Source organism: Sinohyriopsis cumingii, unplaced genomic scaffold (genome assembly GCF_028554795.1).
Source record: "Sinohyriopsis cumingii isolate HCF-2022 unplaced genomic scaffold, ASM2855479v2 utg000349l, whole genome shotgun sequence".
In the NCBI taxonomy this organism is placed as follows: Eukaryota; Metazoa; Mollusca; class Bivalvia; order Unionida; family Unionidae; genus Sinohyriopsis; species Sinohyriopsis cumingii.
In genome coordinates this window covers 512,793-530,563 of record NW_028315889.1, presented here as the reverse complement: position 1 = coordinate 530,563, position 17,771 = coordinate 512,793, and the positions used below count along the sequence as shown (strand labels likewise).

Here is a 17,771-nt window from a genome sequence, read left to right as displayed (position 1 = left end):
TATTTTTGCAATCATACATCTTGAAATTATTTTCTCAAGTTATTTCCATAAATTGATGCACCTTTAGGCGCAAAATTAAATGTATTACCCGTGTATTGATGTTTATAAATGTACAAATCTTTTGCTATATGTTTATTCATTATACCTGATTTTATGCAAACTGAACTTGTATCTTGAATCCAATTTCCGTCTTTCCCACAAGTCAGCCAACTGCCGGTCCTATTAAATCCTGTGTTACAATAGAATTTACACGAATCTCCAATGAGTCTGCTACAGGATGGTTCGATGTAACCGCCATTAAATACTGCTGGACAGAGACCTACAACATGAAAGCATGTTAGTGTGCTCCAAAATGAAGCCAAAGAAGTGGCGAACATTAATTGACGAATAAAACTGTAATACATAGTGCATTTAATGAGAATAGTTTGGGGGGGGGGGGGGGGGCGGCGGGGGGTACACATCAATCTATGGTAGTTAGATCGGAAAAGGCTTTCTTAAGTTCGTGCACTTTAATGGTGTTATTCTATAATATACATTAATTAAAAACAAAACTAATTAAATGACATTTTGTTATAGCTTGACAGGATATTTGTTACATATGACAAGATATACTTAGTATTAATCATAATAAATTGACATTGTACTTCTTTATCTCCCATCTTTGTTCTTTGGATGATATATATCTTAAATAAAGATACTGACCGCCATGTTTACTTGAAGTAACTATATTACACATTTCTGGCATTATATCGTTTTTTCAATCATACATCTTGAAATTAGTTTCTCAATTTATTTTCATAAATTCATGTGCCTGTCATCGCAATATTAGTGATATTACCTGTGTGTTGATGTCTATAAATTTACAGATCTGTTGTTATCTGTTTATTATACCTGACTTTATACCTGACTTTATGCAAACTGAATTTGTATCATGAAAACAGTTTCTGCCTTTAACGCAAGTCAGCCAACCTCCGTTCCCAACAAATCCAAGTTTGCAGTAGTAGTTGCACCAAACTTCAGATCGTCTGCTACAGGATATTTCGATGTAACCACCATTAAATTCCGGTGGGCAGAGATCTATAAGGTGGCAGGGTACAATTTCATAAATTGGCCCCTGTCAAATTTCTTAACTTAAGGTTATGGTGTGACTTTTCAGCTTTCATTGTTTACTATTTAAAGATATGGATATATTTATGAACTATGTGTTTCGGGCTTGTGTTGTTCTTGAAATTGATGTCAGGCACGTACACCTTCCATAGTTACTCTGCAGTATGTTGATAGTGAAATGCTCATTGTCGGCATGGAAGAAGAGCTAGCCTCCCATAGCAATAAACACATGGGTTTGGGGCAAGTATAATATCTCAAAAACGGCTTGGATGACAACTATTTTCAATCACCTCAGCCTGTTTAGTACACAGTGTCTTGCAGAATTGTCATCTAGTAATATGGGCTTGTGTTTGCACTGTGAAGCATCACTTGGTGTCAAAAATGACATTCGGACATGAAAATTGCAGGTAGAAATTTGGGATTGGGGTGCATAAACTTCTTCTGCTATGAACTGCCATTGACTTCTTTGGTCAAGTGGATAATATTTTTATGCTTTGTTTTAATATAGGTATCCAAAAGGACCTCTTGGACCGCATTGTGTATTCGATTCTTTTTATGATTTTTGTATACTAGATCGCTGATTACGGCACTACATTGGTACATAAAAACATATTGGTGTGCTATACAATGAAGGGGAAGAACTGGCGATCATTAATTCAAAACGTGTTACTACTTAGTAACTCCCTGAATGTACATTTAAAGAGAATTGATTGGGGTGGGGTGGGTAGGGGAAACAAACATAAATCTATAGTAGTTAGATCTCAAATTGCTTCTATGGTGTAATTCTATAATCTACATTGATTGGAAACAAAACTAATTAAATGACCATTTTCTTAGCTTGAGAGGATGTTTGTTTATCGTCTCAGTTACATTCCAGGAAAAGATTCTTTGCTCGAAATACATCTGAATTTGTACGATGACAATGTTCACAATATTACTGAATAGTATTATGTGTATAAGATATTGAAAACAACCAATACCCTACTACAGAAAAGCAGGCTTCATACGAGATCTTATGCACGGAAGGCATGACTTATGTAATACATTGAGAACAACCATATTCAACCAAGGCAAATAAACTTTTTATCAGACCATCCACAGGAAAGTTTGCCTTGTACTCAGCTTGCATAGTTCCATGTACTTCACTTTAAAGGAAACACATTTCTCTCCTCCTCTCCAGCAAAAATATATTGCTCAACTTATCTGAGTATTTGCCCTATTATAAGATGAAAACTATTCACAGGTAAGTCGAGAAAATAATAAAGTGTTCTAAGGAATCCTCAAAGGAAAAGTACACACAGTTTTGATAAGAAAAAAGCACTTATTTTAACCTTGAATTAAATGTAATGCGCAAAGAGTAGCTATATGTATGTATGTATGTATGTATGTATGTATGTGTGCATGTATGTATGACTGACTGACTGACTGATTTTATTTCCTCTTAAAAAGAGATTACATCAGATTAAACAAATTCAAGATAATACAAGATCATAAAATAGAACAGAGAATTGACAAAAATACAATAGTAATACTGTGTCAGCTACCGTATTGACAAAACGAAATATCTCAATACCTGCAGTTATGCAAATCTGCAATCATTTGGCGGAGCAAGGCACTAATCTTTTAACAGTTGCATGATGATGATAATATGTATGTATGTATGTATGTATGTATGTATGTATGCATGCATGCATGCATGCATGGATGTGTGTGTGTGTGTATGTATGTATGTCTGTGTGTATGTATGTATGTATGTATGTATGTATGTATGTAGGTTCATGATGCAAATCATTTAGCTGATATCACTGTGACGGGCGACGCGAAAAACACAGCGATACATTATAGTTTGCTCTAATATATTCGAAAGCACTAAACCTGAATTGAGTACCTGTTTAGTCGCTTGAGTCAGTCTTTTAAAATCATTTTTCGGTTATGTTACAAATGTGTTTGTCGACATAATCGTTGTATCTAACGCCGGAAAGTGATTTATATTTAAGGTGCTGTTAGATATTTCATTGCTCTATTGACTACTTTCAAGTGACTGTGTGGATATCCTAATGTGAAACAAAGAAGATAAAGCATACGAGTTCATCATCGGTGATAAAAATTAATTAAGTCGTGCTGTCGCATTATCACCGTTAAGTTATTCGTCATTGTTATTTGCATTAGCCGTCTGACTTATTAAAAAGTGGGGACAAGGGAATGCGGCTAAGAACAAATCGATGTTTCTTGCTGCAGAAAATGAGATTTATTACCATATCATAAAGGAAGAATGCATCAGCTAGTGTGTGATAGAGAAGGGACAGGGATATAAAATTGTTTTGAAAATAAACGCGATTGCCAAAGAAATCATAAGGTATACAGAGCGATCATCCCGGATGTGGAAGCACCCTCCATCTTGATTGAAAGAATGTTATGTATATTAATCCACCAAGCAAATTAAACGGTGCGTATATCAACTTCATGTCCTTAATGTCAATAAATTTTGCTCGAAAGGAATGAATGAATAAATAAATGAATAAATATATAGGTGATATAATGGCTTAATGTAGACTGTATCTTAGTGTCTACGACTTTAGCTTGGAATTAGAGCAACATTGGTCACAGTTGGATTCGGAGACGACACTGATCAATATATTGTATATACCTTTATTTGCACATATCAAATTTGTGAGCCGCGATGGGTTAGTGGTTAGAGTTCCGAATTACCGACCGCATGTGCGACGATTCGGATAATACGAAGAGTCAGCTGGGGCAGGCTACCGTTGTGTTCCTGGGCAAATTAATTTACTTCAATTGCCTTGTCACTAAATAACCTTCATGATATACTGTGATTTATAATAATAAAAATAAATCATTTTGCCGCCTTCCATTCGGGTCCCAATAAAACTAAGTCAGTGTTTCCAGTGGCTAAATATATTGTAAATACTTACGGCAGGTAACGTTACAGATGGACATAATCCACATAAAAAGAAAATACATCAAACCATTCTTTGAAAATATGAACTTCTCATTCATGATTATGGACAATCATGAAGACTTGTGATACCACAGATTAATGAATGAAGGTTTGTCGTATTCGTAGGTATTCCTCAACTGGTCTAATGCGGTAGACAAACAATGACCAAAATACCAAGTGTAAAATCAAGTACAAGCTCAAATTTCAATCATACATTATTCTACACAGTATATACAGTTCTCGGTCGATAACTTAACAGGAAAACAGGAAAAACTAGTGGCAAACATTTTGAACATAATGATCTATATATAGCCAGGTCTCTTTCGTGTTTCACCTTTCCAGTAATCACGTCAAGCGATGAACATAGATGAATGACGTAACGTAAAAAGTACGCATGGGCATTGCGTAATTTATGAATGATTTGCAAAATTTAAAACTCTGTTAGTTCGACATGTCGAAATGAGTAAAGTATTTAATTTCAAACGTTTTCTCGATATAAAATGAAACCTGTATGAATCTCTTTGTCAAAAGATTTGTAGGCTTTCTGTCTAGTGATAAACATCAACTATTGGGGAAAATTGCACTGACAATAGAAGTAGACACGAACATTTTACGAAACTGAAGAGTTAAAACGTTGCAGTATAGTTACGGCGATATTGTGAAATTCACATTGCCCCGTATGAGGTATAACGGTACCAATTGCGCAAGTCCAGGTAAGCGGATCTTAAGGTGTATGGAACATTGTATTCAGAATTAAAGAACAACACTAGCTGTGGTTGGTGCATTATGTAAGAGTTGTACTTTCTGTTTGGCTTAAAAAAATGTTGAACCTCTTGGCAACATGTGAGTTTGTGTTAATTTCTATCTAGATCATATTTTATATTTTTTATGATTTTTTTAAAATATGGTACACATGGCTGAAAATGTGCTTGTTGTGACTAGATAACTCTTACCCCTGTCTAGTTCCAGTAGAGTTATCTCTCTTAAATGCAATGGAGTACCTGGTTATGTCATTGTCAAATCGACAATCTAGCATTGTTCTATATGACAGTGTGTGACATGCATGCCCAAGTAGGACAGAAAGTATATTTATTTCACAAAACATTAGCATTGAGGTATATGGAAAAACAATTGGTACCGTGATACCTAAAGGAAAGAATAGCCTCACAGTGTATCCATAGAAACGCATACATGTGGGCGGCATTTATGAACTATACTAGTTTGATGTAGGAAAACAAATGTGTGCTGACCAGTTTTGGTCAAATATTGAAAGTTCTTTAAGAATAAAATGTATGAAATCTTCAGAAAATAGCACAAGTTGGCTTTGGATGGGGACTTTTGATAACTATAGCTATGATAGATATAGACTTGTGTTACCTGATGCCTTTATGTATGTGCTGTTACCTCCTAGATTGGAATGCATGCAACAAAATAAGTTATGTAAACATAATATAGTTGATTTTGGCCAAATATTGGCTATTTTACCTGCAAAAGATGAAAAATCATGTGTTCAAAAACAGCTATCTTGTTCTTGTAAGGCATGCCATAAACCAGGATAGAGAACACTTTAAGTACACTTGTAGATAGATCACTTGTACCATGTGGGATGTTCTGGTATGAGTAATTTTTAGATAATTTATTAAAGATATGGTATTCCTACCCACTTTGATTTGAATTGTCCTGCTCTAATTGTCCTTTTTTTTTACACTTTCCTGCTTTGAACTTGTTCATGTAGTTAGTTGAGTTCTGAGTTCTCTTGCATTCCCTTTTGTTGAAGTAGCAGTGAATACCAACAAACAAGAACAGTTTCCTTAAGTCAGCATTTCCCATTGGCACTTGTATAAGCCCAATTATAATCTACTATTGACTTTCAATCAATCCTATTTCTTTCTGTCAAGCTGCTCTTGTGGAATTTCCATGTTTGGTCCAACATTACAGAATGATAACCAATTTAGTCACACAGTGCGTATTCATTCCATTCAAATCCACACTGTTCTTGAAACTTTGCATCCCATCGCAAGAATCCATATTGGCATGAGATGATATCTGCATGGTTATGGAAGGCTGCATTCTACATGCCGGCATTGTAGAAAATATGAACTATGTGATATGAAAGAGCTGCGTCGTCTTAGAAATTAAAATTACATGACTCTTGAGGTCTCCACTAAATATAGGAGTCTAAATGTTATGTTCTCACTTTATCAGTAATATATTCTGAGATAATTTAATTGCAATGAAGTTGATACAGGTTGTTGATGAACTCATCTATATGACATGGATACTGTATTGAGGTTACCACACCTTATGTATATCATTCAGTTATCTCCCTTACACCAGTCATAACATTTGAAGGAAATAAAATCTCACATTTTCAGTGACTGGTTATGAAAATAAAGAGAAGATTTGTGAAGTATTATATTAGCCCTCAATCTTGATGCAAATGTAAGTAGAAGCAATTTAATAATTTCTCACAGTAAAGTTTACAAGTTTAAAAACCGATAAGGTATGTTCTGTTTGGATCTGAGATAAGTTTCTCTCTATCTTATGCCAATTATTATTAAATTCTTATGTAGAAGAAATATACTTTATATGTATCAATGCTATCTAAATTATTCACCCTTTTGAACACAACTTCACTTGAAATTTGGGTACCTGTAAGGGATGTTATAGCACAGTTGCCTTTGGGCTGTCCTTGGACCTGTTTTGCCCTTCCCCAATATATTTGTCCAAGGTAAGGTCATCAAACTTTCACTTCTCATTTTTCGCATTGCTGATTTTGCCTCCTTTAATTCCTTTATCATAAGCTACCTCTCCCTTTTAGATAAACACTTTCCTCCTGTTTTTAACTCCATTTGATGTGCTATACTTAGTGTTTATATTTGGCATTTTTCTGTATTTTATTCCCCTAAGTTCACCCCCCAATCCAACATAACCACTTAGAAGCTGTGATTTACTATATTTGGTGACTGATTGGCTTATTGAAACAATTTTATTCACATTACAAAGGAGGAAAGCTTACTATTTGTGTTACAAAGAGGATGGGTAGGTGGACCTTTGTGTGAGGACTGGTGGTTAGTGACCTCTTGTATCTGCAGATAGTGTAAAGTGGTCAAAGCTTATACTTTATAATAAGATTGGGCCATGTTCACCTGTCTCTGATGTTAAGTTCTGCACCTACCAAACAAATATAAATTCCTTTCTTTTAGGTGAATTGTACATTTTGAAGTAGGACAGGTTCATACTATTTGGTACATTGACCTTTGACCTAGTTATTACATAATATGACATAATGTGATTTATCCCATATCACCTATGTGAAGTTCAATAAGTGCTGATATGAATAAGATACAACTCATAGTTGAAAGAATTCAGTTTATTTCAAAAGATGATTTTGATGGTGAAGCAAAAGTATGAAAACAAGTGTTCAAACAGCTCAATGACATTTCTATACACATTCATATAAGACAAAGGTTAGTACCTCATCAAATTGTTTTTTACAAGTGAGACTAAGTATATTTGTTACTTATACAGTCCCAAACTATTTCACAGATTATTGGAAAAATTAAGGTTTGCTATAGGTATAACGGTACCAATTGCGCAAGTCCAGGTGGGCGGAGCTTAAGGTGTATGGAACATTGTATTCAGAATTAAAGAACAACACTAGCTGTGATTGGTGCATTACGTAAGAGTTGTACTTTCTGTTTGGCTTAAAAAAATGTTGAGCCTCTTGGCAACATGTGAGTTTGTGTTAATTTCTATCTAGATCATATTTTATATTTTTTATGATTTTTTTTAAAAATATGGTACACATTGCTGAAAATGTGCTTATTGTGACTAGATAACTCTTACCCCTGTCTAGTTCCAGTAGAGTTATTTCTCTTAAATGCAATGGCGTACCTGGTTATGTCATTGTCAAATTGACAATCTAGCATTGTTCCATATGACAGTGTGTGACATGCATGCCCAAGTAGGACAGAAAGTATATTTATTTCACAAAACATTAGCATTGAGGTATATGGAAAAACACTTGGTACCGTGATACCATGAATAGTCTTGCGAGATGTGTGATTTCGTGTTATCGAACTGGTGCGCATGGATCTTTATTACTAGTTTCTCTAAGTCAACAAAGATCACAGAAGAATGACATTTATATGAAATATGATTCTGTGTCGAGATTTGAGTCTTACTTGAACATTTCACTATTTTTACTTTTTCTAATTGAACCCGACATTGGCACATGATCAAAACGCAGTTCTATTAATAATATAAATTAATGCACTTTAAAGGTATATACGGACGATTTAGATGTTGCAGTGTAGTATTACCGGGAAAAGCAGATTGGGTGTGGGGCCCCGAGTGGCCGAGTGGTCTAAAGCGCTCTTCGTTACCGATCACTGCCATCTTACCTCTGTCTGCGGCGGTTCGAGTCTAAGATTCAGCCAATGTGGGCATGTGAGAAAGCTTGCCAGTAGCTTCTCGTGGGTCGGTGGTTCTTTCCGGGGTTTTCCGGGTTCTTCCTCCACCATTAATACTGGCCGCCATGTATAGCCTATCGTGCTGCAAAATGGCGTTAAACCCCACAACAACAACAACAACAGATTGGGTGTGTGTGTGTGCTTGATTGGTGATTCGGTATTGTATCATTTCCACCTCATAACCTGTCCTTCACCAATTTATTTGGTAAAAACAATCGCCCGAACAACCGTGAGTTGAACCACGTAGAGTCGCTGTTATCACTTTCTTTTTATTACCTATAGTGATCATAACTTGACACATTAGTTTCAGTATCGATCTGAGCTGATTTAAACAGCGGAGGCGATAGGCTAAGATAATAGTGAGAATAAAACATTATAAGAACATTTTGTATATCAATCTGTGCATAAATTCACTATACAGGTTTCTTAAGAAGATTTTACCAATAGCCAAAACTCCTCAGATCTTTTGTATTATGTCCTTATAGCTGTTGGACTGGTGTACGAGGGTTGATGCAAATACTTAAATTTTTAAGGTGCATCAAGTATCATGTTGTTGTACTTGAGCATGTCATTTGAGTCGTTATTTTTTCTTTTATGCATTCTTTTACCGGTAAATATGGCAACTTGCGACATTTATTTAGTTTTACGTGGCCTGTTACAGTCTACAGCTTATCAGACTAATAGATAATAACTTTGATCTTGTACTCAAGTTTCTATCTTACGTCTGTAGAGTTCGGATATGGATATAGCATTTAAAGAATTATTTACTATCATTTTACGTATGTTTTGTAGAGATACAAGCCCATATGTCTTGAAAATCACACATTAAGTCTGAAGGTGAATAGAGATTAAAATCTCTCTCTCTCTCTCTCGCGTATATTTTGTAAAGATACTATTTACTAGGCTATGATGAAAGAACTCCAAATTCTACGCAAAGAGGTTAACAACTTGTCTAATAAATTGGCCCTCCTCCATATTGTTTAAATCGAAAACAGAACGTTTTATAAATGCTGAACAGTTGAATTATGCAACCGTGCATATTTTTGGAGAAGAGATAAACTTAGTTTAACTTGATATGCCAGCATCATAAGATACACGAATCTCAGTTTGTATTGTGCAGACCAGTTTTGGCCATTACTATAACGTTTGGGCCTTCAATGCGCGAACAGTTTTAGATTTTATTGAATCACAGAGATACGTTGCATTGTTTTCTTTCAATATTTTACAGCAAATAATGTTATGAATAAACTTATACACAGGGAATTAAAATATATTAGCACTCATTAGGTATTACCTGTATTCCTGACCAGATTTGTATAAGGAAAACTTTAAGCATCAAGCTATCAAGCACATTCCAGTAAAAAAATATAACAAATTGATGTCAATTCTATTTTGATGACGGAGTATATTGAGGAAGTGACTTGCATATTTTTTGCCATTACAAAATATGATAACCCTTTTTAGATAGACATATAGCTGGCTGGCTGGACAGTATCTTGGTGCAAGTGAAATAACTCATACCCTTCTAGTACGTTTGTGTGATTCTCATTCAAACGGATTATTAGATTGTATTACTGGGTGCTGGTTATTTAGTAGGCGTGTTGGTTAGGAAGGCATGTCCGTAACATTCCTACCCTTTTTAAGGTCAAATAATGTTTTTGAATGTGTAGGTGTTGGTGAATTAAAACGGCGTGTTGGTTAGTAGGTGTAGTTTTAACATTACATTTTCTTTGACCCCAGATAATTCCATCATATTATTTCTATGAACGGTTTGTGACATTATCATTTTATTTGTACCCAGAGTGTCATTTTTGAAACCATTCTTATGACCATTGTTTACACAATGACTAACTGTAATTGTATCCTGAGCCCCATATTAATCTTAAACCATGGGAACGCTGTTTATGACTCAATTTCATCTTGTACTTAGACCCAATTTTTATATATAGGGTAGCCCACCATACTACATTTCAGGCTTCGTTTGAACTTCGATCTACAATGCACAATAAAATATAAGAGCGTTTGTAATAACTAACTTAATTCACTCTACAATTCTGCATTTTATCCCATTCACACCAGTTCGGCGAATACATGTGTATTTTAGGAGTCCAGAAGCATAGTTCCGCACATTTGATCCCTTAACGTTTTTGTGATGAATCATTAAAGTCAATCCAGTATATTAATTGCCTTGTTATTATTTGAACTAAATTAAACTTTTCATAAATGGGTTATCATGTTGTTTTTGTAAAAGGTAAAATGTTCCATGCTCATTGAAACACTTTCGTAGTCAAGCTCTTCAGGTTCGGGGATGAGCAGTTTCTGCACATTGTTAAGCTCTTCAGGTTTTGGAGGTAAGGCGTTATTGCAAGTTGTCTAGAAATCCATGCTACCAAATGGAAGTGAAAATTGGGATTGTCTCAGCCAGTAGGCGCTGTTACCAGGATCATATAATAATACATGCAGTGCCACCATAACACCTGTTGCAGTGCAACATGGATATAATTTGTTAGCATTGTTTTGCTCATACACAACGTTGCACCTTCAATTCCTTAGCAATAGAGACTTTATCCCTGATCCCAAATCTGAAAAACACACCATTGCAAAGAGGTAAAGAAAATAACTAAAATATTATAAATGTTAAATTGTTTTCTTTAATTGGAATGCAAATGTTCAGAAAGTTTATTTACCTTTTGTCATTTTCATTTTCAAATGTATATTAATTACTTTAAATTTTTTAAATATAGTTATAAATTTCCATCAAAAGAAATATTATTGCATGATCTACAGCAAAATGTTCTGCTCATGTTTCGTTCAGTTCTTCACAATTATTGTATAAGGTTTCTTAAATGAAATATAGTCTTTTGAATAATATATTTTATTGATACCGGTGAAAAAACTATTGTGATCACAATATCACCTACGTGTCTATAATGAGCATATTCACCAAACCTTTGCAAAATATTGAAAATGTATTATTTCGTTTCCAAAATGTAACCTCTTGCTCAGTAGTTCCTTAAGTGCATATTTCCAAACTCTAAACGCTACTGATTTCAAAAGAAAATAAAGTTGTCCTCTTTGGAATACCCTGAATTTTCCCCTACAGAGAATTTGGCAGACATCTTTGCTATCTATCCCGTGGGCATGTCACCACCTTGCTGTTTGGAACAAAACAGTTAATATTCAAAATAATCCTGATTCGTCATGTCAGCTTGACTGATAAAATGACTAAATCCACCATGTAATCTACAAATACAGTCATTATTTACATCAACACAGATTTACATTCGACCAGAGTTAGATGGCTGGGGTCCATCTGTGAGTATGAACGTGCTACATACTAGGACCCTTGGGAATGTTCATTCTTGCATTGAAACTTAGATATGGTCTTTCAGGAATACAGTATCTCTGATTAAGGATGCAATATTTACACATGTTAACAGCTTGGTCTAATTTACCGCTTGTAAAACTTTCAAATTTTGTTAACCATGTGTGTGTTTGTGTGTGTGATTTGGATTTTTAACGTAGCTTTAACAATTTTTCAGTCATATCGATACGATGTCTGCAGTGTGACAGTTAATAGTGATGTCTAGCACTGGGGCATCATGCCACAGACATGTGGTATGATGTCCCACCCAGTCACATTTATACGGACACCAGGCCAACCAGTACAAACACTAACCTCTTAATGCTGAGCGCCAAGCGAGGCAGCTGTTAGTACCAATTTTGTAAGTCTTTGGTATGACGCGGCCGGGAATCTAACCCACGACCTACCGCATCCTAGGCGGACACTCTAACCAGTAGGCCACTGGAGCGGTATGTTAACCATGTAAATGGACAAATACATGTCTGTCATTGACATAGGTACTTAACATTGAATCCAATATATATAAAATGTAGCACACTTAATATTATTTGATAAATAATGAGTACACAGAGATTTTAAATATTAGAACGCATGGGCAACTATACGAATGATATAAACCGTAGACCTATATGTTTCCTTTTTTCTTTCCGCATATAACAGAACAAATAAGATGTATCCAATATTCGACTTATCTGTCTGAATTATATCTCTCAAAACACACTTGTTTAATGGTTCATATCCATTATTCGACTTATCTGTCTGAGCTATATCGCGCCAAACACAGTTTTTTAATGGTGCATATGTTTTGTTGTTTGGAAATTACTGTAACCAAAACTTCCGAAATGAATAGCAAACATCATGTTAGCAGTACACATATTTATACATACGACATATAGTTTAGTTTAGTAATTGTGCCGATAAGGATTTTATTATAAAGAGGTGTTGTATTCTTCTCAGAATGGAAAAAGCAGCAGCAGGAAATTTATTAAATCAAGTCGAAATTTAACGAGCTTTGCCTGTAAGTGGGTAAAAAGAGGCAAAACAACAGATTTTGGACTACCTAACAAACGGACGAAAAGAAACAAAATCCTTCCTCAGATATGTGAGATTATTAAACGAGCTATAGAGTAATAGAATATATTTAGAGGAATTATAATATTATATATTATAGAAAGCCTGATATTGTGTCTACTCTAATGCTTTGAGGAAAATATATGAACTAACATGCTTATTAATTACTTTTTATAACGATTCACATAGGGAGATGACTTTTTATAACGTTATATAACGGTTATATACAAATTCATCGTTAGTTTTTCAAAATGTTTATGTCAATGTGCATTTCGAATACAATGGACATAGTAGGAGTGGTCATTATATTATCAATATATTTCGTTCCCTTTTTCTCGAAATCGGCTCGCCGAGTTTTCATTGAACGTTTCATATTGTTGGAACAAGTCGCATACTAGAGACTCTGAAGATTCAGTAAAATCAAAGTCATGTGAGAAGGGGTTCTTTGAGTACGATTTGCTGTTAGAGTAAAGCTGAATAATTGTAATGTTTATGCATTTGCAAAGTTTTCGATTCACGAACTATTCCTATGCAAGCAAACTATAATTCTAGGGCAGTTAAACACAGAAAACACTTTGCAAAGTTGAAAATCTTGGTTCTCATAATCGATTGGTTGTCTCATTTGTTAATAAACAGGTTAACACATAAAGATGTTTGTTGTCAACCTTGTAGAGCACCATCTTTGAACTTTTTTCATCATGGTTTTGCACATAGCATGATCAAAAATAAATGTCTGAGAGAGCGCGAGATTTGGAAATGGATATCGCATACTGTATCTATATTTAGCTACATATTTAGCATCTGAACTGTCTGCGGCACAATACCTCAGTGATAGACAATACTATAACTGCCTCGCTGCAGACGTCGTAGTGGTATGACTAAAATTGTCATAGCTACGTTAAAAATCTAAAACTCTCTCTCTCTCTCTCTCTCTCTTATGTATCTACGAGACCATATTAGTTTATACTGATGACCACTCATGAATAAACCATGTTTAGTGTGTTCTATGTATTCATCAATAGTACATCTTGCTACATGAAATGTACTTCTAAAGGCTTCTGTTTTAAGATCAGAAGGATCCAAGTATGGTGTGAAATGTATAAATCATTTATCGTTTTCTTAGTCATTTCTTTGTAATAATCACTGAAACAAATAATTAAAGTTTTCATTTTCTTTCATAACATATTTTTTTAATTAAATGCTGTTTAAATGTATAATCAATAATTTGAAAGAAAAGAATTTGGTTGAAAATTTAAAGCAACAGCCACAGCAACAAAGTAAAGCAACGATATGAAGGAGAAACAGAACACGAACAGGAATTGAATAGGAAAAGCAAATGGAACATAGAACGTGATAAGTGGAAAAAAATAATCTGCAAGGATTTGGAAAATATGGAAAAAACACCACCACACTTTTGCAAATGCAACTTCAGCTAAAATATTACAATTTGTGTCACGAGTATATTAATATTATCAGCAACATCTATAAGGTGTAGAGGTCTTCGAGTTAAGCATTGGGACATAAAACTACATAAAATTCTTGCAAAGGTTTACGTCAAGAGAGTGCCAGAAACTACATCAATAAATACGTGAAGCACTATATATTACATAGTACTAAACGAATACTTGATATTGGATGCTATATGGAAAAGATGCGTTTTTTTTCTTCATTGCCGCAGTAAATATCGTGACAGTTTATCACCAAGATCAATATCTTATAAAGGAGATAAACCTATTATCTAATGGGAGATAAAAGAAAGACTATAAAAGTGGACATAAAATATACTAATTACGTCACTAGACGTAAATTCAAGTCAGTTATAAAGTTACCAGTTTTATAGACTTTCTGTTAATGTTTTGAATTTCTGTGTGTTTGTTATAAAATTGAGACATGTTTTACCTAGCTTTCATATATCTATGTTTTACCAGTGGATACTCAGGATGACTTAGGAAGACTGTGAAATCTCCTGTGGCCTAAATGGTTAGAGCTCCCGTCTAGAACGTGGGAGGTTGCGGGTTCGATCCCCGGCCGAGTCATACCAAAGACTTATAAAACGGTACTAGCAGCTCCCTCGTCACAGCATTAAGAGGCAACTGCCTCGCCTCATCATGAAGATATTAGTGCTGGGACAGGTCGGCCTTTGTCAGAATAATTTGGCTGGGTAGGATGATGCCCCAATGCTAGACATCACTATAAATTGCCACAGTAATGATAATAGCGTTATGACTAAAAAATTGCTAAAACTACTTAACAAATCCAAAATCACACAAATCACAGACACCAGTGGACATATTTATACCGTTGTTCGGGGTCAGATAAAAAACAAACGAGGTACAGACAATAATATAACTTATATATAGATTTTTATGAACACATTCTGACGTCTCAGTATTTAGCAAATTGTACTTCACATGTACGCTAAGCGAACAGTGCCCCAAAAGAACCAACATAGTCTGATAATCTGATACAACTTTTAAGTTTAAGCTATCTTTTTCTTAGATCAAAATGAAAGAGAAAAATAGTATTGCACGGACATTGGATCCAAATATTTCCTACACCTTCTGTTGATAACGGTATTAATTTTAGGCTGACTTAAATACATGACAGTTTGAAGGATTTTTTATATATAAAAGAGACCAAAACAAAAACAATTAAAACTTTATATAGATTAGGATGGCGACATTATCAGGGGAAATAATTGGATTATCTGATAGTTTAGGATTGACCTAAATATCTGTATGATTTATTATCATCCTTTATGTTAGTGGATTTGGTGGAGCGCTACTTGGGATTGTTGCGAAAACGTTAGTATAAAAGCTTGTGCACCATAATATTTAAACCAGGATGAGAGTGTAGCCTCTGCTATCAGTTCTTATGTATATTTAGTTTGCATTGGCTTTTTAAAAACATTTTTATATATTATGTACTATGGATACTTGTATTTTAAACTAGACCTTGTCCAAAATCAAGTTCATTTTCTACCTGACCTGAATCATGTGTATCTCAATCTGATTATATATATATATATATATATATATATATATATATATATATATATATATATATATATATATATACTTCCATCCTCCTCCTCTGAACAACACCTCAGAAGTCAAGGTGAACTGAATGACATTGTCAAGGGTTAAGGCCACGGACAATACACAAGCAACTTTCAAGTAAATACGTGCAAAATTTCCAAGGTTAAGTGAAGCTAAGATTGTTGGTCCTCAGATTAGTGAACTTCTTTGAGATGATGCATTTGACGGTGCACTGCATGGCCTTCCAGTTAGTGGCAACAAGTTTTCTTGGAAACAACAGGGCAGACAACTACAGGGAGTTGGTGGAAAATCTCCTTACGGCATACAAAAGCTTTGATTGCAACATGTCAATTAAGATATACTTTTTTCACTCTCGTCTAGATATTTTTCCACCGAGCTGTGGAGAAGTGAGCGATGAGCACGGTGAGCATTGCAACAATGGGGAAACTCTATCAGGGCAAATGGAGCCCATCAATGCTTGCAGACTATTGCTGGACAGTGACAAGAGATGCTCCATTAAATGAATACAAGCGACAAGCCAAGAAGCGCGGAGTTGACATTTAATTAGGATTACACTATGTACTTATTTATACATAATAGTTTTATTTGCTTTTGATTCATAATATATTTTATATACACCTTTTGCTGCTTTTTTAAGTGTTACATAGACAGTACATATAAAGCAACCATAAACACATGAAAAGACCTAGGTTTACAATTTATGATTAAAACTCTATTCTCTACACAATATACATAGACATGAAATCTAAAATTTAAATATCTTGGAAACAGTTGTTTTGTTGTCATATTTCAATTCAGCACATCAAAATCCATAATAAATAGCACATTTTATCTCTAAAGCAGGTGACTTTCACAAAATTGTAGACCAGAGTTAGTTGCGTGGAGACGACATATTTTCAAGAAAGTCAAAACCATGATTACAACATATGTTTTTAATTTCACGAGTGACATAATTTCTTATATACACAACAATCTCCAGATGCTTTTTTAAAATTTTATCCTATATTTGAAATACTAATAAATTGTATTAGGTAGCTGAAACAGGAAGGCCATTATGTTATCTTTCATGATTCTTTGATATTTTTAAAGCTTGAAAGTGTTTGGTGGTCGTTAAAGTCACCAGGTAGTATAACATATGCTGGAAACTACACAATATATTGATCTAGATTAGATTGATTAATTGTAGTGCTTGGTCTGAGATCCATGAAACAAAATGTTCACTCTTTGTCGGCATCTCTTAAAACGTTGGTATCAGTTAGGAAATATTTTAGATTTATTCTCACGGCTTCTAAGATAGTATCATTCAGTGGGAGACTAATTTCATCTGGGACCTCTCCGGTTTCCACATTTTTTCAACGTCCAAACTTATTGAAGAGGCTGATAGGCTCTCTAGAGGTGTTACTATATTACTTACGTTCTTTGTATATTTTCTACAAGTTGTATATATCTCATAAATTCAAGCGCATTAGTTACAATTTTAGTTGCACCAATACAGTGTTACATATGCAGAGAACTCACTTTATCTTTTTCATTTTCTGAATATCTTTGCATCTGAATAAAATGACCATAATTTTTAGTGCAAATGACCTTTCCTCAATCTCCCAAATTACGTTTCCTTTTTCACCTTGCACAAAAGCCAACATTCTGGGCTAAATAAACATTTTATTTTCTGTTTAGGCTTTAATTTTGGCTTCTGTTGAATGCAAGTAACATTATTCACTAGTTAGCAAATCTCC

General features: G+C 34.5%; 1 protein-coding gene across 2 annotated transcripts in view; it reads right to left on the bottom strand.

Moving 5' to 3' along the window:
• LOC149774299 (P-selectin-like) overlaps positions 1–17,771 on the bottom strand; it is a 63,931-nt gene that overhangs the window by 13,027 nt on the left and 33,133 nt on the right. For both annotated transcript variants that reach the window (XM_089945447.1, XM_089945446.1), the window contains exon 4: positions 146–319. In XM_089945447.1, the coding sequence (XP_089801573.1) occupies positions 146–319 (174 nt within the window). The remainder of the gene's footprint in view (positions 1–145; positions 320–17,771) is intronic.